Raw genomic sequence first — 25,628 nt, 5'->3', positions numbered from 1 at the left:
GCAGTGGGGTAACAGGGAACTCCAGGGATGCAGGGGATGGAGCAGTGGCGTAACAGGGAACTCCAGGGATGAGGGGGATGGAGCAGTGGGGTAACAGGGAGCTCCAGGGATGTGGGAGATGGAGCAGTGGGGTGATGGGAACACCCAAGGACACAGGACACCACAGTGACGGGGATGACTGGGGGCAAAAAGCACCAAGCTCTGGGGTTCGGGGACAGGGACACCTCCAGACACACAGGATAGCCAGCTATGGCGGCACAGGGACACTTCAGGACATGGGACACCCACGAAGGGGCGTTGGGGACCCTTGGGATGCCCTCACCTCCTTCCTGGCAGCCTCGGTGCCGGCCTCGCTCTCCGCCACCTTCTGCCTGAGGCCGGAGGCTTCGCGGCGGCTCCGCTGCTCCCGCTGCTCCTCCAGGGCCACCCGCGCCTGCAGCTCCCCCAGCTCGCGGCCCCGCCGGCTGTTCTCGCTGTCCAGCTCCTTCACCTGCCCACGGGGCGACGGCAGCGGTTCGGGGGCGTCCCCGACGGCTGGGGAGGGGCTGCGCCACCCCCGCCGTCCCCGCCGTGCCTGACCTGGCGGCGCAGCTCCTGCAGCTCCCGGCGGCTCTCGAGGCGGGCGCGCTCCAGCCCCCGCAGCGCCGCCCGCAGCTCCGACACCTCCCGCTCGGCCGCCGCCCGCGCCGCCTCCAGCAGCGCCAGCCGCTGCTCCTTGTCCTCCCCGGAGCGCTTCAGGCTGCGGCAGCGCGGAGCAGGGGCTGGCAGCACCCCCCAGCACCGCCCCAGCTGTGCCCGTCCCCGTCCCCAAATTTCCGTCACCTTGTCCCGAGTGCCCTCCTGACCTGGAGCATCTCCCCATCCCGACCGGAGCATCCCAACCTGGGCGTCCCTGTGTCCCGAGCATCACCCCCAGCCCAGGCACCGCCCTCCAGGGTGGGGATCACCCTTGTAATTCCCAGCTTCTGCTTCCCTCGTCCTGAGCGTCTCCCAACTCCTGTATCTCCAAACTCCCGCTTCCCTCATCCTCAGCGTCTCCCAACTCCTGCATCTCCAAACTCCTGCTTCCCTCATCCTCAGCGTCTCCCAACTCCTGCATCTCCAAACTCCCGCTTCCCTCATCCTGAGCGTCTCCCAACTCCTGTATCTCCAAACTCCCGCTTCCCTCATCCTGAGCGTCTCCCAACTCCTGCATCTCCAAACTCCCGCTTCCCTCATCCTGAGCGTCTCCCAACTCCTGCATCTCCAAACTCCTGCTTCCCTCATCCTGAGCGTCTCCCAACTCCTGCATCTCCAAACTCCCGCTTCCCTCATCCTGAGCGTCTCCCAACTCCTGCATCTCCAAACTCCCGCTTCCCTCATCCTGAGCGTCTCCCAACTCCTGCATCTCCAAACTCCTGCTTCCCTCATCCTGAGCATCTCCCAACTCCTGCATCTCCAAACTCCTGCTTCCCTCATCCTCAGCGTCTCCCAACTCCTGCATCTCCAAACTCCTGCTTCCCTCATCCTCAGCGTCTCCCAACTCCCGCATCTCCAAACTCCCGCTTCCCTCATCCTGAGCGTCTCCCAACTCCTGTATCTCCAAACTCCTGCTTCCCTCATCCTCAGCGTCTCCCAACTCCTGCATCTCCAAACTCCTGCTTCCCTCATCCTGAGCATCTCCCAACTCCCGCATCTCCAAACTCCTGCTTCCCTCATCCTGAGCATCTCCCAACTCCCGCATCTCCAAACTCCTTCTTCCCTCATCCTCAGCGTCTCCCAACTCCTGCATCTCCCAGCTTGGGTAGCCCCTTGTCCCAGCCATCACTCCGACTCCTGTATCTCCCAGCCTGGACATTCCCTTATCCTGAGCATCCCCCCCAGCCCTGAGCATCCCCTCCAAGGCGCCGCACCCTCCCCCTGCACCTCCCAGCTCGGGCATCTCGCGTCCCGGCGCATCCCGCCCTCCCGACCTGATGCGCTCTCCCTCGGCGCGCCGCAGGGCCGCCCGCAGCTCCTCGTTGGAGCGCTGCAGCGCTTCCTTCTCGCGGCCCGCGTCGCCCAGGGCCCGCCGCGCCTCCTGCGCCCGCCGCCGCTCCGCGTCCCGGCCCTCGCGGCTGTCCCGGGCCTCGCGCTGCGCCTCCTGCAGCTCCCGGCGCGCCGCCGCCCGCGCCTCCGCCACCGCCCGCAGCTGCGCCCGCGCCTCCTCCGCCTGCCCGGAGGCGGAATTTAGGGGGATGTGGGGACTTAGAGGGGCGGGAAGGGGTTTGGGGCGGGGGGGGGGGGGGGACGACTCGCCTCCCGCAGGGCGCTGTCCCGCTGCTTGGCCGCCGCTGCCGCTTCGTCCCGGAGCGTCCTCGCCTCCCGCTCGTGGCTCAGCGCCGCCTCCTCCGCCCGCGCCCGCAGCGAGCGCAGCTCCGCGGCCAAGCCCTGAGCGGGGCACGGCACCCTGAGACCCCCTCCGCCCGCCTCTGGGGGCTCCCGGGGGGCGGCACGACGGGGGTGGGGTCCCGGAGACGGGGGGGGCAATGGGGATGGGGTCCCAGGAAGAGGGGGGCAATGGGGATGCGGTCCCGAAGGCAGGGGGGCAATGGGGATGGGGTCCCAGGAAGAGGGGAGCAATGGGGATGGGGTCCCAGAGACGGGGGGCAATGGGGATGGGGTCCCAGGAAGAGGGAGGCAATGTGGGTGGGGTCCCAGGAAGAGGGGGGCAATGGCGTGGGGTCCCAGAGATGGGGGCAATGGGGGTAGGGTCCCAGGAAGAGGGGGGCAATGGGGTGGGGTCCCAGAGACGGGGGGCAATGGGGATGGGGTCCCAGGAAGAGGGGAGCAATGGGGGTGGGGTCCCAGGAAGAGGGGGGCAATGGGGATGGGGTCCCAGGAAGAGGGGGGCAATGGGGGTGGGGTCCCGAAGGCAGGGGGGCAATGGGGCTGGGGTCCCAGGAAGAGGGGGGCAATGGGGTGGGGTCCCAAGAAGAGAGGGGCAATGGGGTGGGATCCCAGAGACGGGGGGCAACGGGGATGGGGTCCCAGGAAGAGGGGGGCAATGGGGATGAGGTCCCAGGAAGAGGGGGGCAATGGGGTGGGGTCCCAGGAAGAGGGGGGCAATGGGGATGGGGTCCCAGGAAGAGGGGGGCAATGGGGATGGGGTCCCGAAGGCAGGGGGGCAATGGGGATGGGGTCCCAGGAAGAGGGGGGCAATGGGGGTGGGGTCCTAGGAAGAGGGGGGCAATGGCGGTGGGGTGAGGGGGCTCAGGTACCACAGCTGAGCCCCACTGCTCGGGGACATGTGGGGTGAAGTTGGGGGGCTGCGAGAAAGGGGTCACTGCGGGGGTCGTGCAGTGGTGGGGGTGAGGCTCAGGCAGGGGGGTGCATTTGGGGCATGGGGGGCTGCAGTGGGGGGGATACCCAGAAAGGGGGGGCTTCAACCGGGGGGCCATGTGGGACACCCATGAATGGGGAGATGCAATGGGGGGTGGCATGGGGGGGCCACAGGAGATGTTCAGACAGGAGGGGTTGCAGTGGGGGATACCCAGGAATTGGGGGGTGACATGGGGGACCCCCCGGCATGGTGGCCACAGTAGGAGGGGACACTTCAGCAACGGGGGTCGCAATGAGGGGGGACACCTGGGCACGGGGGCTTGAAGTGGGGGCTCTGTGGGGCTCTGTGCCATCTTAGAGGGGGTCCTGGGAGCCCCCCAAACCCACCTGCTCCTTCTCCTGGTGGCTCGTGACCTCTCGCCGCCGCTGCTCCAGCTCGGCCGTGGCCTCGTCCAGGCTCCGCTGGAGCCCCGCCAGTGTCCCCGCCAGGGCCACCCGCTCCTCCTCCTGCAGTGCCAGCGCCTGGGGGGACAGCAGGGGTGGCACGGGGCTGGGGGACACGGGGCTGGCACAGGGCCGGGGGGACACCGGGGTCACCCACCTGCTGCTTCTCGCTCTGGCGCTGCTGCCGCGCTGCCGCCAGCTCGGCCACCAGCTCCTCGTGCTCCTGCACCAGCCGGCCCCGCTCGGCCTCCAGCTCCTCCTGCCAACCCCACAAATCATCGATGAACCCCAAAAATCATCAGTGAACCCCAAAAATGTCATCAGCGAACCCCAACGACCGGCACTGCACCCCGAGCATCGTGCGCCAAAAATCAGCAGGAACGTCAGAAATCAAGGTTGCACCCCAAAAATCACCACTGTGCCCTCAACAATCAGCGTGTGCGTCAAAAATCAGCTCTGCACCCCAAAAATCTGTATTTCACCCCAAAAATCGCCACTGAGCCCCAACACCCAAAAATTTACCCCAAAACCCAACATTATTCCCCAATAACCAACATCGTGCCCCTACAATCATCCTTAAAACCCCCCAAAATCACCATCACACCCAGAAATCCACCATCGCGCCCTGAGAAACCCCACCACAGCACCCCAAAGTCACAAAATCACCACCACAGCCCCCAAAATCACTCCTCGCGCCCCCCCCCGGCCCCGTGCGCACCTTCTCGCGCTGGAGGTGCTCGAGCTGCTCCCGGTGGGCGTCGCGGGCGCTCTGCAGGGCCGCTGCCACCGCGGCCGCCTCGGCCACCGCCACCGCCTGGCGCCGCTCCCGCAGCTCCTGCGCCCGCTCCCGCCGCGCCGCGCCCAGCTCCGCTGAGGGACACCATGGGGACACCCCTCGGTCATGGGGACACCCCGCCATGGGACACCCCTTGGTCATGGGGACACCCCTCGGTCATGGGGACACCCCCCCATCAGTGGGGATACCCCTCGGTCATGGGGATACCCCGCCATGGGACACCCCTTGGTCATGGGGACACCCCCCCCATCAGTGGGGACACCCCCCAGTCAATGGGGACACCCCCCAGATCAGTGAGGACACCCCTTGGTCATGGGGACACCCTCCAGATCAGCGGGGACACCCCTCGGTCATGGGGGCACCCCCCCATCAGTGGGGACACCCCTCGGTCATGGGGACACCCCCCAGATCAGCGGGGACACCCCTCGGTCATGGGGATACCCCGCCATGGGACACCCCTTGGTCATGGGGACACCCCCCAGTCAATGGGGACACCCCGCCATGGGACACCCCTTGGTCATGGGGACACCCCCCAGTCAATGGGGACACCCCGCCATGGGACACCCCTTGGTCATGGGGACACCCCTCGGTCATGGGGACACCCCCCCCCCATCAGTGGGGACACCCCCCAGTCAATGGGGACACCCCCCAGATCAGTGAGGACACCCCTCAGTCATGGGGACACCCCTTGGTCATGGGGACACCCCCCAGTCAATGGGGACACCCCGCCATGGGACACCCCTTGGTCATGGGGACACCCCCCCCATCAGTGGGGACACCCCCCAGTCAATGGGGACACCCCCCAGATCAGCGGGGACACCCCTCGGTCATGGGGACACCCCCCCATCAGTGGGGATACCCCTCGGTCATGGGGACACCCCCCAGATCAGCGGGGACACCCCTCGGTCATGGGGACACCCCTCGGTCATGGGGACACCCCCCAGTCAATGGGGACACCCCCCAGATCAGTGAGGACACCCCTTGGTCATGGGGACACCCCTCAGTCATGGGGACACCCCTCAGTCATGGGGACACCCCCCAGTCAATGGGGACACCCCGCCATGGGACACCCCTCGATCATGGGGACACCCCCCCCCCATCAGTGGGGACACCCCCCCAGATCAGCGGGGACACCCCTCGGTCATGGGGACACCCCGCCATCAGCGGGGACAGGTGGATGGAGCTGAGGATGAGGATGACGGGGATGAGGATGAAGATGGGGACGGCCGCGCTGGAGCTGGGCACGGCCGGGCCGATGGGACACACGAGTGGCCGGGACCCCTCACCCTCCAGCGCCTCCTTGGCCTGCGCCAGTGTCCGGCCCTGGGCCTCCAGCTGCTGGGTGCGGGCCTGGAGCTGGGCCAGCTCCTGCCGCAGCTGGAACACGCTGCTCTCCAGCCCCTCCTTCTCCGACCTGCCGGAGCGCGGGGCGCGGGGCTGGGCACGGGGCCGGACCCGCCCTGGCACCCACCAGAGCCCGGCACCCCCCGGCCCAGCACGCACCTGAGCCCGGCGGCCTCGCGGTCGCGGTGCCGCTCCTGGCGCTGGGCAGCCGCGAGCTGGACGGCCAGGCCGGCCCCGTCCTGGGCCAGCGCCGCCTGAGTCCGGCCCAGCCGCTCCTGCTCCGCCCGGAGCCGCTCCTGCTCCGCCCGCGCCCGCGCCAGCGCCTCGCCCGCCGCGCTCTGCTCCTGCACCGCCTGCGGGCACACCAGTGACAGCTCAGGGACCACCGGCCACACCTCAGGGACCACCAGTTACCACTCATGGACAACCAGTTACTCCATGTCCCCTCCCAATTACTCCAGACACCCACCCCACCTCACCCAGTTGTCCCTGGCACTGTCCCATTTACCCTTGGTACTCTCCCAGTCACTCCACGCCCCCTCCCCACCCATCCCTGGAGCCCTCCCCATCCTTCCCAGTTACCCCGGCACCCTCCCAGTTACGCCAGCACCCTTCCCACGCCTCCCAGTTATCCCTGGTACCCTCCCAGTTACTCCATGTCCCCTCCCCACCCGTCCCTGGAGCCCTCCCCATCCCTCCCAGTCACCCCGGCATCCTCCCAGTTACCCCAGCACCCTCCCAGTCACCCCAGCATCCTCCCAGTCACCCCAGCACCCTCCCAGTCACCCCGGCATCCTCCCAGTTACCCCAGCACCCTCCCAGTCACCCCGGCACCCTCCCAGTTACCCCAGCACCCTCCCAGTCACCCCGGCATCCTCCCAGTTACCCCAGCACCCTCCCAGTCACCCCGGCACCCTCCCAGTTACCCCAGCACCCTCCCAGTCACCCCGGCACCCTCCCAGTTACCCCAGCACCCTCCCAGTCGCCCCCGCGGTGCCCACCTGGCCGAGGCTGTGGCGCAGCCGCTCGTGGAGCCCGCGCAGCTCCCGCAGCTCCTCCCGCAGCCCCCGCCCGTTGTCCCGGGGGTCCCTCCGCGCCCGCTCCGGGCCCCGCCGCTCGTTCCCGGGGCGGGGGCCGCGCTCCAGCCGCTCCCGCAGCAGCGCCAGCTCCCGGCACAGCTCCCGGGTGCGCAGCCGGCCCCGCTCCCGCTCCTGCTCCAGCCGCTCCAGCCGCCGGCTCAGCTCCGCCTTGTCCCGGGCCAGCCCGGCCGCCAGCTCGCTGGTCTTGGCCAGCGCGTCCCGCAGCCGTGACTCCTCGGCCTCCGCCGCCCGCCGGGCCTCCGCCAGCTCCCCGCAGCTGCCCTGCGCCTGCAGCACCGGGCACCGGCTGGCACGGGGCAACTGCGGCAGGGGCACCTGGGGGTCACCTGGGCCTTGGGGAGTACCTGGGGCATGGGGCAACTGCGGCAGCGGCACCTGGGGGTCACCTGGGCCTTGGGGGCACCGGCTGGCACGGGGCAACTGCGGCAGCGGCACCTGGGGGTCACCTGGGGCTTGGGGGCACCGGCTGGCACGGGGCAACTGCGGCAGGGGCACCTGGGGGTCACCTGGGGCTTGGGGAGTACCTGGGGCATGGGGCAACTGCGGCAGGGGCACCTGGGGGTCACCTGGGGCTTGGGGAGTACCTGGGGCTTGGGGACACCTGTGGAACCAGGACATGGGGGCAGCTGGGGCACGGGGCTGCACCCACTGCAGGGCTGGCACTCCTGGGGATGTACCCATGGGATCCACCTGTACCCATGGGATCCACCTGTATCCATGGGATCCACCTGCACCCATGGGATGCACCTGTATCCATGGGATCCACCTGTATCCATGGGATCCACCTGCACCCATGGGATGCACCTGTATCCATGGGATCCACCTGTATCCATGGGATCCACCTGCACCCATGGGATGCACCTGTATCCATGGGATCCACCTGTATCCATGGGATCCACCTGCACCCATGGGATGCACCTGTATCCATGGGATCCACCTGTATCCATGGGATGGACCTGTACCCATGGGATCCACCTGTACCCATGGGATGCACCTGTACCCATGGGATGCACCTGTACCCATGGGATCCACCTGTACCCATGGGATGCACCTGTACCCATGGGATCCACCTGCACCCATGGGATCCACCTGCACCCATGGGATGCACCTGTATCCATGGGATCCACCTGTACCCATGGGATGCACCTGTACCCATGGGATCCACCTGTACCCATGGGATCCACCTGTATCCATAGGATCCACCTGTACCCATGGGATGCACCTGTACCCATGCCCAGCCCCGCTGTGGGGCGGGTCCGGGTGCCCACCTTGCCCAGGGCCTCTGCCAGCGCCTCCTGCTCGCCCCGGGCCAGCTCCGCCTCCAGCAGCGCCCGGCTCAGCTCCTCCCGCGCCTCCAGCAGCTCCCGCTGCGCCCACGCCCGCTGCGCCTCCAGCTCCAGCGCCTGCTGCCGGCTGTGCGGGGACAGCGCCCACCTGTGTCCCCTGTGCACCCACCTGTGTCCCCTGTGTCCCCTGTGCACCCACCTGTGTCCCCTGTGTCCCCCAACACCCACCTGTGTCCCCTGTGTCCCCTACCACCCACCTGTGTCCCCCAGCACCCACCTGTGTCCCCTGTGTCCCCAGCACCCACCTGTATCCCCCAGCACCCACCTGTGCCCACCTGAACCCACCTGTGTCCCCAGCACCCACCTGTGTCCCCTCTGTCCCCCAGCACCCACCTGTGTCCCCAGCACCCACCTGTGTCCCCTCTGCACCCACCTGTGTCCCCTCTGTCCCCCAACACCCACCTGTGTCCCCTAGCACCCACCTGTGTCCCCCAACACCCACCTGTATCCCCCAGCACCCACCTGTGCCCACCCGTGCCCCCAGCCGCCCCTCCTGCACCCTCCTGTGCCCACCTGTGCTCCAGCTGCTCCCGGGCAGCCTGGGCGTCGCGGGCGGCCTCGTCGCGGGCGTCCTGCAGCCCCTCGCCGCGGCGCCGGAGCTGCTCCCGCTCCTGCTGCAGGGCCCCCGTGCGCTGCTGCTCCTCCGCCAGCGCCGCCTCCGCGCGCTCCAGGTCCCTGACGGACGCACGGACACGGGGACATGGGCACACGGACAGGGGCACAGGGACAGGCACAGGGACACACAGACACACAGACACAGGGACGCATGGACACGGACACGGACACACGGACAGGGGCACAGGGACGGGCACAGGGACACACAGACACACAGACACACAGACACACAGACACACAGACACATGGACGCATGGACATGGACACGGACACACGGACAGGGGCACAGGGACGGGCACAGGGACACACAGACACACAGACACAGGGACGCATGGACGCATGGACATGGACACACGGACAGGGGCACAGGGACGGGGCACAGGGACACACAGACACACAGACACACAGACACAGGGACGCATGGACGCATGGACACGGACATGGACACACGGACAGGGGCACAGGGACAGGGGCACAGGGACAGGGGCACAGGGACACACAGACAGACACACAGACACTGACACGGGCACAAGGACACATGGACGCATGGACACAGACACACGGACACATGGACACACGGACACGGGCACAGGGACATGGGCACAGGGACACACGGACATGGGCACAGGGACACACAGACATATGGACACACGGACATGGGCACAGGGACATGGGCACAGGGACACAGAGACACAGAGACACACAGACACACAGACAGACACACAGACACGGGCACAGGGACATGGGCACAGGGACACACGGACATGGGCACAGGGACATGGGCACAGGGACACAGAGACACAGAGACACACAGACACAGACAGACACACAGACACGGGCACAGGGACATGGGCACAGGGACACACGGACACGGGCACAGGGACACATGGACGGGGGCACAGGCACGTGGGCACACGGACACACAGACATATGGACACACAGACATGGACACAGGGACATATGGACACACAGACATGGACACACAGACACAGGGACATACGGATGTGTGGACACCTGAACACAAGGACACACGGACACGTGGACACAAGGACACGTGGGTACCATGGCATGGGGACATCAACAGACGGACACGGGTGGGTGGGCAGGCAGATGGACACACGTGGGAAGATGGACAGATGGACGTGGGTGGGTGGATGGACATACGGACACGGAGGGGTGGATGGACGGGCAGACGGACATGGCTGGGGGGAATGGACAGATGGACATGGATAGGTGTGCAGGGATGGGGTGATGCTCATAGATGGATGGACGGATGGACAGATGGACGGACGGATGGATGGACAGGGACAGACAGCGCAGGGACAGATGGACACACAGGATGCAGAGGGACAGAGGGGGACACAAGGATTCACAGGGACAGACAGGGCCACAAGGATGCACAGGGACAGACGGACACACAGGGATGCCGAGGGACACAGAGGAGCCGGGATGCAGAGCGACGGATGGGGACACGTGGGTACAAGCACAGGACGGACAGACGGACACACGGGGACGGACAGACGGACACACGGGGACAGACAGACAGACACACAGGGACAGACAGACGGACACACGGGGACAGACAGACGGACACACGGGGACAGACAGACGGACACACAGGGACGGACAGACGGACACACGGGGACGGACAGACGGACACACGGGGACAGACAGACGGACACACAGGGACGGACAGACGGACACACGGGGACGGACAGACGGACACACAGGGACAGACAGACACACGGGGACAGACAGACGGACACACAGGGACGGACAGACGGACACACAGGGACGGACAGACGGACACACGGGGACAGACAGACGGACACATAGGGACAGACAGACGGACACACGGGGACAGACAGACGGACACACAGGGACGGACAGACGGACACACGGGGACGGACAGACGGACACACAGGGACAGACAGACACACGGGGACAGACAGACGGACACACAGGGACGGACAGACGGACACACGGGGACAGACAGACGGACACACAGGGACAGACAGACACACGGGGACAGACAGACGGACACACAGGGACGGACAGACGGACACACAGGGACGGACAGACGGACACACGGGGACAGACAGACGGACACACAGGGACGGACAGACGGACACACGGGGACAGACAGACGGACACACAGGGACGGACAGACGGACACACAGGGACGGACAGACGGACACACGGGGACAGACAGACGGACGCCAGCCGGGCCCGCCCGGCGGTACCTGCGCAGCCCCTCGGCCTGGGCGCGCAGCCGGAGCCCGTCCCGCTGCGCCTCCTCCTGCGCCCGCCGGCAGCTCCCGGCCTCGGCTCCCAGCTGCTCCAGCCGCTGCTCCAGCATTCCCAGCTCCCGCCGCAGGCTCCCGGCCGCCTCCCGGCCCGCCTCCGCCTGGCTCCGGGCCTCCTGGGGGTCAGCCTTCATCAGCTCCTCGTCCTCACCCCCATCCTCCTCACCCCCACCCTCCTCATCCCCATCCTCCTCACCCCCATCCTCCTCACCCCCATCCTCCTCATCCCCATCCTCCTCATCCCCATCCTCCTCACTCCCATCCTCCTCACCCCCATCCTCCTCATCCCCATCCTCCTCACCCCCATCCTCCTCATCCTCACCCTCATCCTCCTCACTCCCATCCTCCTCACCCCCATCCTCCTCACCCCCATCCTCCTCACCCCCACCCTCCTCACCCCCATCCTCCTCATCCTCACCCTCATCCTCCTCACTCCCATCCTCCTCATCCTCACCCCCATCCTCCTCATCCCCATCCCCATCCTCCTCACCCCCACCCTCCTCATCCTCACCCCCATCCTCCTCATCCTCACCCCCATCCTCCTCATCCCGATCCCCATCCTCCTCACCCCCATCCTCCTCACCCCCATCCTCCTCATCCTCACCCCCACCCTCCTCACCCCCATCCTCCTCATCCCCATCCTCCTCACCCCCATCCTCCTCACCCCCATCCTCCTCATCCCCATCCTCCTCATCCCCATCCCCATCCTCCTCACCCCCATCCTCCTCACCCCCATCCTCCTCATCCTCACCCCCATCCTCCTCATCCCGATCCCCATCCTCCTCACCCCCATCCTCCTCACCCCCATCCTCCTCACCCCCATCCTCCTCACCCCACCCTCCTCATCCCCACCCTCCTCACCCCCACCCTCCTCACCCCCATCCCCACCCTCCTCACCCCCATCCTCCTCCTCCTCCCGGTCTCACCTCCAGCTGCAGCCGGCGCTGGCTCAGGGCCGCGTGAACGGCGGTGGCGGCAGCGCTGGCAGAGAGGCTGCGGAGAGGGGACACGGCGGGACACGGAGGGGACACGGAGGGCGCGGGGGGCTCGGGGTAATCCGCCAGCACCGCCTGTTCCCGGGAAAACCCAGGGGAAAGTGAGGCAGGGAAGGGAATTGAGTCAGTGAAGGGCGGAACCAAGGTGAGAAAGGGGAAATGGAGTCCAGGGAAGGGGAAACTGAGGCAGGGAAGGGGAAATCGAGTCAGGTAAGGGGGAAACTGAGGCAGGGAAGGGGACACTGAGGCAGGAGAGGCCCCTCCTGGCTGTGGGTGGGCCCGGGGTGTCCCAGCACCTGGGTGACCTCGTGCAGCGTCCGGCGGAGCAGCTCCAGCTCGGAGCGCAGAGCCTCCACCTGCTCCGGCGTCGGCTCCCGGGCGCGCGCGGCCTCCTGCGAACCCCGGGACGGGATCAGGCCGGGAATGACGGATGTGCCTCCCCCAAAGCCCCCCACGCCCCGCACCCACCAGCTCCCGCAGCTGCAGGGTCAGCGCCTCCACCGCCCGCTCCTTCTCCTCGTCCTCGCTCCGGCGCCGCTCCAGGGCCGCCGTCAGCTCCTCCAGCCTGCGCCGGGACACGGCCAGCATCCGTCCGCCGCACGTCCCTGCCTCCGCCTGCCTCGCGCCCCCTTCCCATCCGGGTCACATCCCCAAAATCTTCCCCGTGGAACATCCCCCGCGGCCCTGCACCCCTCCCGGTGCTCCTGCATCCCTCCCGGTGCTCCTGCATCCTTCCCGGTGCTCCTACACCCCTCCCGGTGCTCCTACATCCTTCCCGCTGCTCCTGCATCCCTCCCGGTGCTCCTGCACCCCTCCCGCTGCTCCTGCACCCCTCTCAGTGCTCCTACACCCCTCCCGGTGCTCCTACATCCTTCCCGCTGCTCCTGCATCCCTCCCGGTGCTCCTGCATCCCTCCCACTGCTCCTGCACCCCTCCCAGTGCTCCTACACCCCTCCCGCTGCTCCTGCATCCCTCCCACTGCTCCTGCACCCCTCCCAGTGCTCCTGCATCCCTCCCGCTGCTCCTACATCCCTCCCAGTGCTCCTACACCCCTCCCGGTGCTCCTACATCCTTCCCGGTGCTCCTGCACCCCTCCCAGTGCTCCTACATCCTTCCCGGTGCTCCTGCACCCCTCCCAGTGCTCCTACATCCCTCCCGGTGCTCCTACATCCCTCCCGGTGCTCCTGCACCCCTCCCGGTGCTCCTACATCCCTCCCGCTGCTCCTGCATCCTTCCCGGTGCTCCTACACCCCTCCCGGTGCTCCTGCATCCCTCCCGGTGCTCCTACATCCCTCCCACTGCTCCTACATCCCTCCCACTGCTCCTGCATCCTTCCCACTGCTCCTGCACCCTTCCCGGTGCTCCTGCATCCTTCCCAGTGCTCCTGAATCCTTCCCGGTGCTCCTACATCCTTCCCGGTGCTTCTGCATCCCTCCCGGTGCTCCTACATCCTTCCCGGTGCTTCTGCACCCCTCCCGGTGCTCCTGCATCCCTCCCGGTGTTCCTGCATCCCTCCCGGTGCTCCTGCATCCTTCCCGGTGCTCCTGCATCCTTCTCGGTGCTCCTACATCCTTCCCGGTGCTTCTGCACCCCTCCCGGTGTTCCTGCATCCCTCCCGGTGCTCCTGCATCCCTCCCGGTGCTCCTGCATCCTTCCCGGTGCTCCTACATCCTTCCCGGTGCTTCTGCATCCCTCCCGGTGCTCCTACATCCTTCCCGGTGCTTCTGCACCCCTCCCGGTGCTCCTGCATCCCTCCCGGTGTTCCTGCATCCTTCCCGGTGCTTCTGCATCCCTCCCGGTGCTCCTACATCCCTCCCGGTGCTCCTGCATCCCTCCCGGTGCTCCTGAATCCTTCCCGGTGCTCCTACATCCTTCCCGGTGCTCCTGCATCCCTCCCGGTGCTCCTGCATCCCTCCCGGTGCTCCTGAATCCTTCCCGGTGCTCCTACATCCCTCCCGGTGCTCCTGCATCCCTCCCGGTGCTCCTGCATCCTTCCCGGTGCTCCTGCACCCCTCCCGGTGCTCCTGCATCCCTCCTGGTGCTCCTGCACTCCTCCCGGTGCTCCTGCATCCCTCCCGGTGTTCCTGCATCCCTCCCAGTACTCCTGCATCCTTCCCGGTGCTCCTGCACCCCTCCTGGTGCTCCTGCATCCCTCCCGGTGCTCCTACACCCCTCCTGGTGCTCCTACATCCTTCCCGGTGCTCCTGCATCCCTCCCGGTGTTCCTGCATCCCTCCCGGTACTCCTGCATCCCTCCTGGTGCTCCTGCACCCCCTCCCTGTGCTCCTGCATCCTTCCCGGTGCTCCTGCATCCTTCCCGGTGCTCCTGCATCCCATCCCTCTGACTCCCATCCCTTCCCGTCCTGTGCCGCACCCCCCGCACCTCCATCCCTCTCCCCTCGCCCATGCCGGTGCCCCCCAGCCCCCCGTACCTCGCTGTCAGGGCGGCTTTCTCCAGCTGCGCATCCCGTGCCCGCGCCGCCAGCTGCTCCTCCAGCTGCTCCAGGCGCAGCTCCTGCCGCTCCCGCGCCGCTCCCGCCTGGCTCTCGGCCAGCCGCAGGTTGGCGGCCAGGTGCAGGCAGGCGGCGTGGGCGGCGCGGCCCGTCCGGGACACCTCGTGCCCCAGCTCCGACAGGTCCCTGCCGCGGGCGGAGGTGCAGGATGGATCCTCGGGGATCCCCAGAGGGAGATCCCCCTCCCCAGGCCCCCGCTGACCTCTCGGTGGTGGCCTTCATCTCCCCGAAGTGGCGCCTGAAGGCCACCAGCTGCCGCCAGAGGGTCAGGAGCCGGCTGTGCTCGTTGCTGAAGTAGGTGTTGAAGGACTGGGGTGGGAGGGAGCGGGATCAGGGATCCACCACGGTCCCCAAATTCCCAAATATCCCTCCTGGCCACACCCGTCATCCCTACAGTGCGCCACAGCCCCACCCCAATTCCTGTGGGCACGGAGAGGGGTGAGGGACACGTCCCTGCCTCGCATCCCCTTCCCATCACATCCCCCGAACCCCCAAATCCTTCTCCATGCGACACTCCCCGTGGCCCCACATCCCTCCCATTGTCCCTGACACATCCCTGCATCCACCTGCCTCATATCCCTTTCCTATCCCAAATCATTCCTCATTAAACATCCCCCACGGCTCTGCATCCCTCCTCAGTGACCCCACATCCCTCTCCACGGCCCCACATCCCCCTCCACGGCCCCACATCCCCCTCCACGGCCCCACATCCCCCTCCACGGCCCCACATCCCTCTCCACGGCCCCACATCCCCCTCCACGGCCCCACATCCCCCTCCACGGCCCCACATCCCTCTCCACGGCCCCACATCCCCCTCCACGGCCCCACATCCCTCTCCACGGCCCCACATCCCTCTCCACAGCCCCACATCCTCCTCCACGGCCCCACATCCCTCTCCACGGCCCCACATCCCCCTCCACGGCCCCACATCCCTCTCCACGGCCCCACATCCCCCTCCACGGCCCCACATCCCCCTCCACGGCCCCACATCCCTCTCCACGGCCCCACATCCCCCTCCACGGCCCCACATCCCCCTCCACGGCCCCACATCCCCCTCCACGGCCCCACATCCCTCTCCACGGCCCCACATCCTCCTCCACGGCCCCACATCCCCCTCCACGGCCCCAGATCCCTCTCCACGGCCCCACATCCCCCTCCACGGCCCCACATCCCTCTCCACGGCCCCACATCCCTCTCCACGGCCCCACATCCTCCTCCACGACCCCATATCCCCCTCCACGGCCCCAGATCCCTCTCCACGGCCCCACATCCCCCTCCACGGCCCCACATCCCCCTCCACGGCCCCACATCCCTCTCCACGGCCCCACATCCCCCTCCACGGCCCCACATCCCCCTCCACGGCCCCACATCCCTCTCCATGGCCCCACATCCCTCCCCACACCCCCTGCCTCACATCCTCTCCCCACTGCTGCTCCCTGTTGGATCCCTGTCCCTGCCCCGGGGTGTTCCCAAACCTCCTCCTCGCGCCTCCACTCCGCCTCCCGCTGCTCCAGCTCATCCCGGGCCCGCGCCCAGTCGGCCGTGAGCTTCCGGATGTCCTCGCTCAGCGCCGCGTTGGCCACGTTGGCCTGTTCCAGCTGCTCCCGCAGCATCGAGTTCACCTGCACCAGGCTGCTGCTCCTGGGATCGGGGCTGACCGTGGTCAGAATCCCTCTGGGAATCCTCACATTCCCCCGGGAATCCGCGCGTTCCCCCCGGGATCCCTCCCACCTCTGCTGCTCCTCTTCCAGCCGGATCAGGGCGTTCTCCAGCTCGTTGCTGCTCTCCTCCTCGGGCTGGGAGCCGCTGGCATCCAGCTGGATCTGTGGGAATATCGCCCCGCTGGCCATCACCCCAATTTGGGGGGTTTGGGCCAGGGGACCCCCAAAGCCTCCCTCACCGTCAGCCTCTCCTGCTCCAGCTCCGTCGCCTTCTCCAGCAGCTGCTGCTCCACTTCCCCACATTTCTTCTTGTACTGCAACACCTGGAGGAGGGACAGGGCGCTGACACCGATGGGAGGGCTCCCCAAATTATCCCGGTGCCCCCCCGGGAAGGATTTACCTTGGCTTGCAGCTTCTGCACCAGCTGGGCCTGGCGCTGCTGGCCCTCCTGGTAGGCCTGGAGCTTGCGCTTGTAGGCGGCCTGCTCCTCCTCCAGCAGCCTCCGGAGCTCGATGTTGTGCTGGGCCAGGCTCCGGCTCTCCGCCGCCTCCCGCTCCTCCGGCTCCAGCCGCAGGGTCTGCTCCAGCTGGGGTCAGCAGGGAACCCAGGCTGGCACCCCCCGAGCATCCCCCGGCGTCACTCGCGGTGTCCCGGCAAAGCCGTGGCTTCCGGGCGGTTCCACGGCAAATCCCAGCCAGCCAAAGGCAAGATCCCCAATCCCCACATTGCCCCGTCTCCCCACGCACAGGGAGGGGATGAAAGGGAAGTTTCGGGGGTGCTTTTAGGGATAACTCAACTTCTGGTCTGTGGGTTCAGCAAAGCCCCTTCCCAGCTTGCACGGAGTGGCTGAGGGATAAAGGATCCCTGGGTACAGCACTGAAAACTTGCCTGGGGATATTTTCCTGATATTTGCTTTCCTTTGCTTCAGATAACGAGGCACAAACCGAGGGATTCCCCCCAGAATACTCCAGGATTCCCACCGGCCCCTCACTTTGGGTCTCCCCAGGAGCCACACTCAGCACTGGAAGGGCCCGAGCCCCTTTGAATTCCTGGTTGCCAGGACAAAGCGCTGCAAAACCGAAGGATTCCCACGGGGAGGGGGGGGGGGCTCCTTCCCGAAAACCAGCGGGACAAATAAAGCAGGGATGGACGGCGACGCTCTGTGCATCCCGTGGGACAAGCCCCGGCACGCCGGGACGGGCCCGGACAATTCCCACCGCGGGGACACCGCGGCTCTCCCGCCCCACGCAGGGAACGCCGAGGCTGGAGCTGGCACTGCCCCGATTTTGGGGCTAAAAAGGCGGATTTGGGAGGACTCACGCGCTCGCTGAGGGCGTTGTACTTGATGGCCAGCTCATCGCGCTCGGCCCGGCTCTGCGCCAGCAGGTCCTCGACGCGGGACAGCTCCTGCTGCAGGATCCGGTTCTCCTCCTGCAGGGACAGCAGCGAGGCCATGGCCCCTGCGGGATGGGATGGAGAGAGGCAGGATGGGATCCGGGATGGGATCCGGGATGGGATCCAGCCCGGGATGCAGCCCTTTGCCACCACGAGCTGCTCTGCTCCCCTCGGGAAGAGGCTGAGCCCTCCCAGCACACAGCAGGTGGATAAAAATTCCTCAGGGATAGGAACCTCGGGAATCCTCAGGAACCACAACCCGCCTTGGGATCTTTCCCTGATGTTTGCTTTGATTTTAATAACCAGGCATGAACAGAGGGATTTCCACCAAAATCCCACCAGCCCCTCAATGTGAGTCTCCTCCAGCCCACGAGGAGCGTTCTGACCCCTGCCCCGGCTGGAAATGCCACCTCCCACAGCTCGGGCATTCCAAGGAATGCCGTTTGTGATGGAAGAGCTGCTGGGAATGCACGGTTGTGGTCAAAAACCCGCTGGGAGTTTGCAGTTGCGACTGCGAGGACGTTCAGATCTGTGTTTGCCATCACAAAACCGCCGGGGATCTGCAGCTGCGACCACAAAATGGCCAAAATTTGGTGTTCGGGATCACAAAAGTGCTGCAGATTTACAGCTGTGATCCAAACCCACTTTATTTTGCAGCTGCAACGTAAAACCTCTGTAAGTGTGTGTTTGGGATCATAAAATCATCACAGATTCATAGCTGCAACAGCAAAACTGCTGCAGGTTTGTAGCTGTGATCCCCAAACGGCTGCAAATTCATGTTGGTTGTCACAAAAGCCCTGCAGATTTATAGCCACAGTCACAAAACTGCCACAAATTTGCATTTGTGATCCCAAAACCTCAAATTCATGTTTGTGATCCCAAAACCACTGCAGATTTATCGCTGCAATCATAAAGCCGGCACAAACTTGCATTTGTGATGCCAAATCTGCTGCAAATTCCTATTTGTGATCCCAAATCTGCCGCAGGTTTCCAGTCACAACAACAAAACTGCTGCAGATTCACAGCTGCAACCACAAAATCACTAAAACTTTGTGCTTGTGGTCCCAAACCCTGCTGCAGATTTAGTTACAATCCCAAACCCTGCTGCAGATTCACAGCTGAGATCCCCAAATCGCTGTAAATTCGCATTTGCGATCTCAAAACAGCTGCAAATCCGCATTTGTGATCCCCAAATCTTTGTAAATTCGCATTTGCGATCCCAAAACCGCTGTAAATTCGCATTTGCGATCCCCAGACCGCCGCACTTTTCCATTCGCGGCCACAAACCCGCCCCCACTTCTCGGAGCCGCCCCGATCCGCGATTTTTCCACCACAACCCCCCCTGTGCCCTCCCAAACCCGCTGCCCAAGTGCCGTTCCCGATCCCATTCCCGATCCCATTCCCATCCTCCGCTCCCCCCGCCGGGGGGGACACGGGGACCCCACCTCAGCCGAGGGCTCCGCGTCGCTCACGGAGCATCCCCCGAGCTCCGGGCACCCCCTCGCCGCGGCCTCCTTGTCCCCAAGCCCCTTTTCCTGGGATTCGGGGCGGTTCGGGCTCGGTGCCCGCCAGCGGGAAGCGGATGCGGGGTCGGGATTAGCCCGAAATCCTCGTCCCCTCCCCGCGTGACGGCGGGAGCGGGGACCCTCCTCTTCCTGGAGGTCCCGACGCCTCCGACACCGGCACTGCCCCATCCTCCCCCCCCCCAGAAATCCCTCGGCATTCCCGGGCTTGGCAAACGAACCTCCCCGCGAGGCTCCGGGCGAGAGGAGGAGGAGGAAAAGGAAGGAAAACAGAAACAAACCCCAGCCGCCGGCGCTTCCCGAGCCCAGAGCGGGGGGAGGTCCTTACCCCGGCGGGATGGAGCCGCTCTCCAGGGGCAGCGGGGCTCCTGCAGAGGCCCTTCCCTAAGCCCCGCGTTCGGTCCTTTAAGCTCATTAACGCCCGGAGTTCGCTCCGGCAGGAAAAGCTCCGGGGTGGAGCGAGCCGGGGTTGCCGAGGGGTGAAGCGGCTTTAACACCCCCCGGGATGCGGGGGGACCCCGGATCACCGCCCCCGCCGGAGCCGCCGGAGCTTTAATTAAAGCTTAATTTAACTAAAGACTTGCTGCCGCCACCCCGGTAGGGAAAAGTGGGGGTAAATCCCCAAGGCCGGCTCAGAATCCCCCACCGCGGGGGCTGGAGGCATCCCCGCTCCGGGAACACGGGATGGATCCGGCCCCAAGCCACGCTCCGGGAAGGAGGGGCTCTCCCGGCCGCTCTCCCCTCGCACCCCCCCGGCAGGGAAAGTGCCCTCTCTGCCCCGGAGAGCCGGAGATTACCCGGAACAGGGAGCAGGCAGATGGGATGGAGGATTTACGGCGTCCTGGACGCCTCCAGCCAGGCGGGAGCTGCCTCCAGTTCCACCCCCGAGCGTTTGTGTCCCGAAAACCCCTCCTTTTCCCCTCATTTCTTCTCTTACCTTCCCCTCCCGGTGTCCTTCCCAATAGAAACCACTGCTAAGCAACAGGTTCTGTTGTGCTCCGTGTCCAATCCCATTCCCTCGGCACCGGCAAGGAACGGGAATCACAAAAGCTCATCCTGGCCGCTCCGAGCCCACCCAGGGGAGGAACAAATATCCAACCTGGCATCAAAACCTTTTTATTGCTCACTCGGAAGCATTACATTCTCACCTGGGTCAGCTGCCAGGCCCAGGGGAAAGCTCTGAAAGCAAAATGCCCGTCATCCAGTTGGAAATGGAAAGGAAAATCCAAAGGGTTGGATAAAAAGAAGCGGGATTTCGTACTTGGAAAAGTAACATAAATAGGTAAGAAAATACTTATTTGTTTCAAGAGGAATCTCAACCCCGGCTCTGTCCAAGAGCCCAACTCCATTCCGTCCTTAATAAAATGTCCACGGAAAGCAGTAAAAAATCGTGTCTTCAAAATAGAGGAGGAGTAAAACAAACTTCCCAGAGTAAGAAATGAGGAATTTCAGCATGGAAGTGCCGGGATCAGGCTCCGCACATCCCAGTTAAGTGCTCAGGAAAAAATCCAGGCGATGCTTGGCATCGTGGCAGGGAACGGTCTGTCTGGATTTGGGAGGTGGGACGTCTCCAGGAGGATGCTCCTCGCCGAGGGAAGGATTTATCCGGCTCAGAAGCACAAGGAGAAGGCAGGGGAATCTCTGAGGAGGCTCCAAGCTCTTGCTCTCCCTCTCCTGATCAAGGAGAGGGATGGACCTGATGGTTTTTCCCAAAGGAGAAGCCTCCGAGGTCTCCCATGATCCAGGAACAGGCCCTGGGTGTGGCAGGCACAGGCTGTGGAGTGTTTTAAGGCACGTGGTTGTTTCTTTCCAGCACTTACCCCAGCATTTCGATGCTGGGTGGGATTTAAGGGCAGGAGTGAGGTGTCCTGAAGCTGCTTCTTTGGTCCCAAAGGAATCCTGAGGATCCCAGCTCCCACGAGGGGAAATGCGGATCAAGGCCAGGATCAGAACTGAACCCAGCCAGTGTTCCCCTGAGTCTGGTTAGAAGCCGACCTGGCGAGAGGGAAAAACAGGAAAAAAGGGTGTTTAGAAATGGAAAAGGCACCCAGGGAGGAAACTGGGCCGCAAATGGGTCATCCAGGACCACCTCAAAACTCTCCTGGAGCAGCGGAGCAAGAAGTGCCCACGGACCTGAACTGAGGGAATTGGCAGCACAGATTCTGAATCCCACAGCTGGGACTGGCTGGAGCAGTGCCCCCACCCCAGCGGGGTTTTCCAGCAAAACCAGTAGGTTTTGGGGCATCCACAGCCCTCCCAAATCCCTCTGCTGCTCACCCCGAAGCCTTGGCAAAGTCTCCCCAGACATCAGCAGCCGGAGCAGCAGTGGGCTGAGGCCAGGACAACAGGGAATCTGTCAGGAAGTCGGGAAGAGAGAAAAAAAAACACCAGGAGTTATTTCCCACTCTCACTCCCAATTCCCCCCTTTTTCCAGCAGCCCCTCAGGAGCTCTGTGTGACCACAGACCTGTGATGGGGGTTCCCGGGAGCTGGGCGGGCGTGGGGAGCGAGGCCGGGCGCTCTCCGGAGCTGGATTTTCCTCCAGGGGGTGGTGGGAGCAAGCTCAGGCCCCCAGGCCCTGCAGGACGTGGCCTGGTGCTCCCTGTGGCTCCTTCTTTTTTCTTCATGTTCTGAAAGGAGAGCGGGAAGTTTGGGTGGGATCACATTTTAAATCCAGAGCCGGAGCATGAACCCTGGAAGCCAGATTGTTTTATTTTGGGAATAAAATCCTGCAGTGCTGTGACATCCCACTGCTGGTGCATCCAAAGGGGCCCCACCGGGGGTGGTTTTTACCCCCAAATCCCACAGGCCTGGTTTTGGAAGCAGGAATTGCACCACAAGCCCCTGCAAATCCCTGCAGGCAGTGTTATCCCAACAGGCTCTGCCCAGAGCCCACGCCCAGGGATTTTGGGGAGAAGCTGCTGCTTCCTCGTGCCCCCCAAAGGAAAAGCTGGGATCAGCTGGAAAAGCCCCTCACAGCGATGTTGAGTTTGATGGTTTGTCCCTCCTTGAAGCCCAGATCCAGCTTGGGGCCCTGCTCCAGGTCCTGGGCCTGCCGGGCCAGCTCGCTCTGCTGCCTCACCCACCTGCAGGGGTTAAACCCACGGAAAGGAGACGTCACCACCCGGCCCAGGCTCCCCGGGACAAATCCTGCTCAGGATCATCCCCTGTGCCCGGCAGCAGCTCTGCAAAGGCCGCGGGTGTGATCCCAGACGCAGCGGGGGGAGCGCCCAGGGGATGATTCCCGGCAGCAGGATGATTCCCCGGCCGGCACCCCGCCCATCCCTCCCAAACCCCCCCACACCCAGCAGCCCGAGCAGCCCCTGGGGCCAGCTCCTTACAGCTGATACATGAAGTAGAGGAAGTGAATTAGGGAATCTGGACTGGGAATTTGGATGCCCACTTTGGGATTTGGGAAGCCCAGTTTGGGACGCTGCTAATCCAGACTGGGAAATACGGGAGAGAGGAAGGGGAGTTTCCACCTCTTCCCACCACACCTGGCCATCCCAGCTCCCACTTCTCCACCATTCCTGGAGGAGACCTGCCAAAAACGGAGCTGAGAGGACACAAGGAGAGGCACAAACTCACTTGAAGTGGTCCTGGAGAGCCACGTTGAAGTCAAAGGCATCCCCTCGGTCCACAAAGCCGACTCCGATGAACGCCCGGCGGCCTGGGCAGGGAGGAGGAGTCAGGGCTGGGATGCTCAGCAGCGCAGGAAGAGGGATGGGATGCTCCATCCTGCACATCCCCATGCCTGGCGCTGCCTCCAGAGGGAGCTGGGACTCTGGAGACTGAGCCATGGGACCGGGGGTCCCAGAATCCCAGGATGGTTTGGGTTGGAAGGGACCTTAAAGCCCATCCAGTGCCACCCCTGCCATGGCAGGGACACCTCCCACTGTCCCAGGGTGCCCCAAGCCCCAATGTCCAGCCTGGCCTTGGGCACTGCCAGGGATCCAGGGGCAGCCACAGCTGCTCTGGGCACTCTGTGCCAGGGCCTGCCCACCCTCACAGGGGACAATTCCTCCCCAGTATCCCATCCAGCCCTGCCCTCTGGCAGTGGGAGCTGTTCCCCCTTGTCCTGGCACTCCAGACCCTTGTCCCAGGTCCCTCTCCAGCTCTCCTGGAGCCCCTTTAGACACTGGAAGGCCACAATTTGGTCACCCCAGAGCCTTCCCTTCTCCAAAGGCATCTCCAGGTGTTTCACCTCGTGGGCTGCACCTACAGCTTCAGTGAAAACAGCTTTTTAATTAACTGGCAGCAGGGGGATGATCCTGCATCCTCCTGCCACTGCTGAGCAGCCAAATCCAAGTGCTTTTGTTCCTGGTGAAGCTCAGAGCGTGGCTGGTGTGTGGGAAGGAGGCAATTCCCCCCTCTGCCACGCTGTGCAGGGAATGTTCCGCCACGGAAAGCGGGAATCCTTCCCAAACAAGAGCAGTGGGGGCTCTGAGGAGTCCCCGGCCGTGTGGGACGCACCATTCCCATCTTCAATCCGGATAACAAAGTATCTGCTGGAGTCTGTCACACTCTCCACAGCGATGCCAGGGAACTGCTCCACAGGAGCCTGGGCAAACAGCTCTCCTGGAAAACAGGAACGGGAGCAGGGTAACGCCAGGGCACGGCCCCGCGCCCCTGCTACCCGCAGAGCCCTGGAATTCCCTCCTCACCCGAGGTCTTGTCCTCCAGCTTGATGAAGGCCGTGCTGCCCTTGGCCGTGATCCGCAGGCGCCCGCTCCAGGCCGGCTGGTCCAGCTGCCACTCCGCGGCTCTGGAAAAAACAGGAAGCGGAGCCTGAGCCGCCTGTGCTGCCCCCGGAGCTGGTAACGAGGGTCAGGGTGGGGAGAGAGGGAGGGGGGATGTGTCACAAGATGTCTCGTTTCACCCCAAAACAGCTGCTGGGTTGGCGGGGGGAGCAGGCAAGAGCCGCGCGGGAGGTTTCGGTTCCCTTTGCGCGGAGTTTCCAGCGCCAGAGCCGCGTTAGGGACAGCCCGGCTGTGCCAGGACGGGCTGCGGCTGGGGATTGGTGGGACGGCAGCCCCAAACACACGGGGGACGGAGACACCCCAGTGGGGCTGCGATGGGGGGCAGAGATACCCCATGGGGGGCTCGGAGAGCCCACAAGGCGCTGAGATTTCTCAGGGGGCCTGAGATACCCCGTGAGGGGCAGTTCTTGCTGCCCCACGGGGAGAGAGAGACCCCAAACACCTCCTGGGAACCACAAACCCCACACACCCTATGAGGAGGGGACCCCCCCCAAACCCCACAGGGAAGGGACCCCCCCACTCCAGCAGGCGCTGACACCCCGCGGGCGGGCGCGGGCCCCACCTGTAGCCGCGGTTGGAGGCCCGCGGCGGTACCCGGTACACGAGCACCGCCGGCTTCACGCACAGCACGGACTCGTACTCCTCCTCCGGCTCCGCCGCCATCGCGGCCCCGCCGCCGCTCTGTCCCAACGCCTCGATGGTACCTCGCTGCTGCCTGCGCGGCCGCCGCGGCGGGGGCGGAGCCCGGCAGAAAGAGGCGCTTCCGCGCCCGCGGCGCCCCCTGGCGGGCGGGAGGACCCGGAGCAGGGAGCTGCGGTCACTGGTCCCAGCGCGCCGCTGGAACTGGAACCAGCTCTGGGCTCCGAGCCACGAAACTCAGGTTTCACTGATGTTATAGATCAGATAATTTTATAAATCAGATAATTGATTCTACTACTGCTATTTATTTATACTATAGTAGTGTATGTTCTGTAAGATATATGTATGATGTATAAAATATGTATTAGATATTCAATCGTATCATATTCTATACATTATATATTTGTTCTCTACTCAATATATGTATATATTTGCGAATATTTCTATATTCTATATTAATATTCTATATTTACATTATTTCTATTATAAATAAATTGTTAAAAATCATCAGAATTCCAAGGGAGCCGGGGGCTGCGGGAGCTGCCGGACTCCTCCTCACCCCAAGAGCCTCCAGCACCTTCTCCGGACATTATGGAGCACAACATCCAGGGGGGAGCCAGCACGGAGCAACAAAATAATTCAGTTCAATTCAATTCAATTCAACTCAATTCAATTCAATTCAATTCAATTCAATTCAATTCAATTCAATTCAATTCAATTCAATTCATTAATTAAACTAATTTGCTTCCTCCTCCATGGAGAGGCAGCGCTCACAACCACATTCGGGATCCACATCTTCTCTTGGAGCACTGCCCTTCCCACCCTCCTCGAACCACTCCTCCCAACCACCCTAAAAACGGGGCAAAATTCCCTGGTTTTGGGTGAAACTGGCA

At 64.3% G+C, this 25,628-nt stretch overlaps 2 protein-coding genes across 2 annotated transcripts in view; both read right to left on the bottom strand.

The window, feature by feature from the left end:
• The window catches only part of CROCC (ciliary rootlet coiled-coil, rootletin), a 33,956-nt gene extending 14,448 nt beyond the window's left edge, over positions 1-19,508 (bottom strand). The window contains exons 1-24 of the mRNA XM_069034748.1: positions 19,260-19,508; positions 17,740-17,850; positions 16,820-17,005; positions 16,659-16,742; positions 16,490-16,581; positions 16,234-16,399; positions 14,961-15,067; positions 14,678-14,884; positions 12,715-12,811; positions 12,543-12,638; positions 12,178-12,321; positions 11,189-11,367; positions 8,844-9,005; positions 8,253-8,397; positions 6,886-7,251; positions 6,044-6,237; positions 5,827-5,954; positions 4,463-4,614; positions 3,902-4,003; positions 3,688-3,822; positions 2,278-2,409; positions 1,953-2,191; positions 580-739; positions 323-490 (exon numbers count right to left, since the gene is read on the bottom strand). Coding sequence (XP_068890849.1) covers positions 323-490; positions 580-739; positions 1,953-2,191; positions 2,278-2,409; positions 3,688-3,822; positions 3,902-4,003; positions 4,463-4,614; positions 5,827-5,954; positions 6,044-6,237; positions 6,886-7,251; positions 8,253-8,397; positions 8,844-9,005; positions 11,189-11,367; positions 12,178-12,321; positions 12,543-12,638; positions 12,715-12,811; positions 14,678-14,884; positions 14,961-15,067; positions 16,234-16,399; positions 16,490-16,581; positions 16,659-16,742; positions 16,820-17,005; positions 17,740-17,850; positions 19,260-19,508 — 3,801 coding nt within the window. The remainder of the gene's footprint in view (positions 1-322; positions 491-579; positions 740-1,952; positions 2,192-2,277; positions 2,410-3,687; positions 3,823-3,901; positions 4,004-4,462; positions 4,615-5,826; positions 5,955-6,043; positions 6,238-6,885; positions 7,252-8,252; positions 8,398-8,843; positions 9,006-11,188; positions 11,368-12,177; positions 12,322-12,542; positions 12,639-12,714; positions 12,812-14,677; positions 14,885-14,960; positions 15,068-16,233; positions 16,400-16,489; positions 16,582-16,658; positions 16,743-16,819; positions 17,006-17,739; positions 17,851-19,259) is intronic.
• Positions 19,509-20,437: 929 nt separating this feature from the next.
• On the bottom strand, positions 20,438-24,824 carry NECAP2 (NECAP endocytosis associated 2). Its single transcript, XM_069034667.1, has 8 exons — positions 24,659-24,824; positions 24,001-24,101; positions 23,810-23,914; positions 22,925-23,006; positions 22,314-22,422; positions 21,804-21,966; positions 21,615-21,690; positions 20,438-21,332 (listed from the first exon to the last, which is right to left on the bottom strand). Exons 1-8 carry the CDS (start codon positions 24,757-24,759, stop codon positions 21,284-21,286), a joined length of 786 nt encoding a protein of 261 aa, XP_068890768.1. The 5' UTR covers positions 24,760-24,824; the 3' UTR covers positions 20,438-21,283.
• Between the last annotated feature and the right edge of the window lie 804 nt (positions 24,825-25,628).

The sequence above is a fragment of the Aphelocoma coerulescens genome, chromosome 21 (genome assembly GCF_041296385.1).
Source record: "Aphelocoma coerulescens isolate FSJ_1873_10779 chromosome 21, UR_Acoe_1.0, whole genome shotgun sequence".
Taxonomy (NCBI): domain Eukaryota; kingdom Metazoa; phylum Chordata; class Aves; order Passeriformes; family Corvidae; genus Aphelocoma; species Aphelocoma coerulescens.
The sequence above is the reverse complement of the archived record's forward strand: the minus strand, read 5'-3'. Positions and strand labels throughout refer to the sequence as shown.

Excerpts from the sequence above, each read along its gene's own strand:
- NECAP2 (XM_069034667.1), bottom strand. The coding sequence starts at position 24,759 with ATGGCGGCGGAGCCGGAGGAGGAGTACGAGTCCGTGCTGTGCGTGAAG. Across the intron at positions 23,007-23,809 it reads CCGGATTGAAGATGGGAATG|GCCGCCGGGCGTTCATCGGA; the intron begins GTGCGTCCCACA and ends CTCCCTGCCCAG. Across the intron at positions 21,691-21,803 it reads CCCGGGAACCCCCATCACAG|ATTCCCTGTTGTCCTGGCCT; the intron begins GTCTGTGGTCAC and ends ACTTCCTGACAG.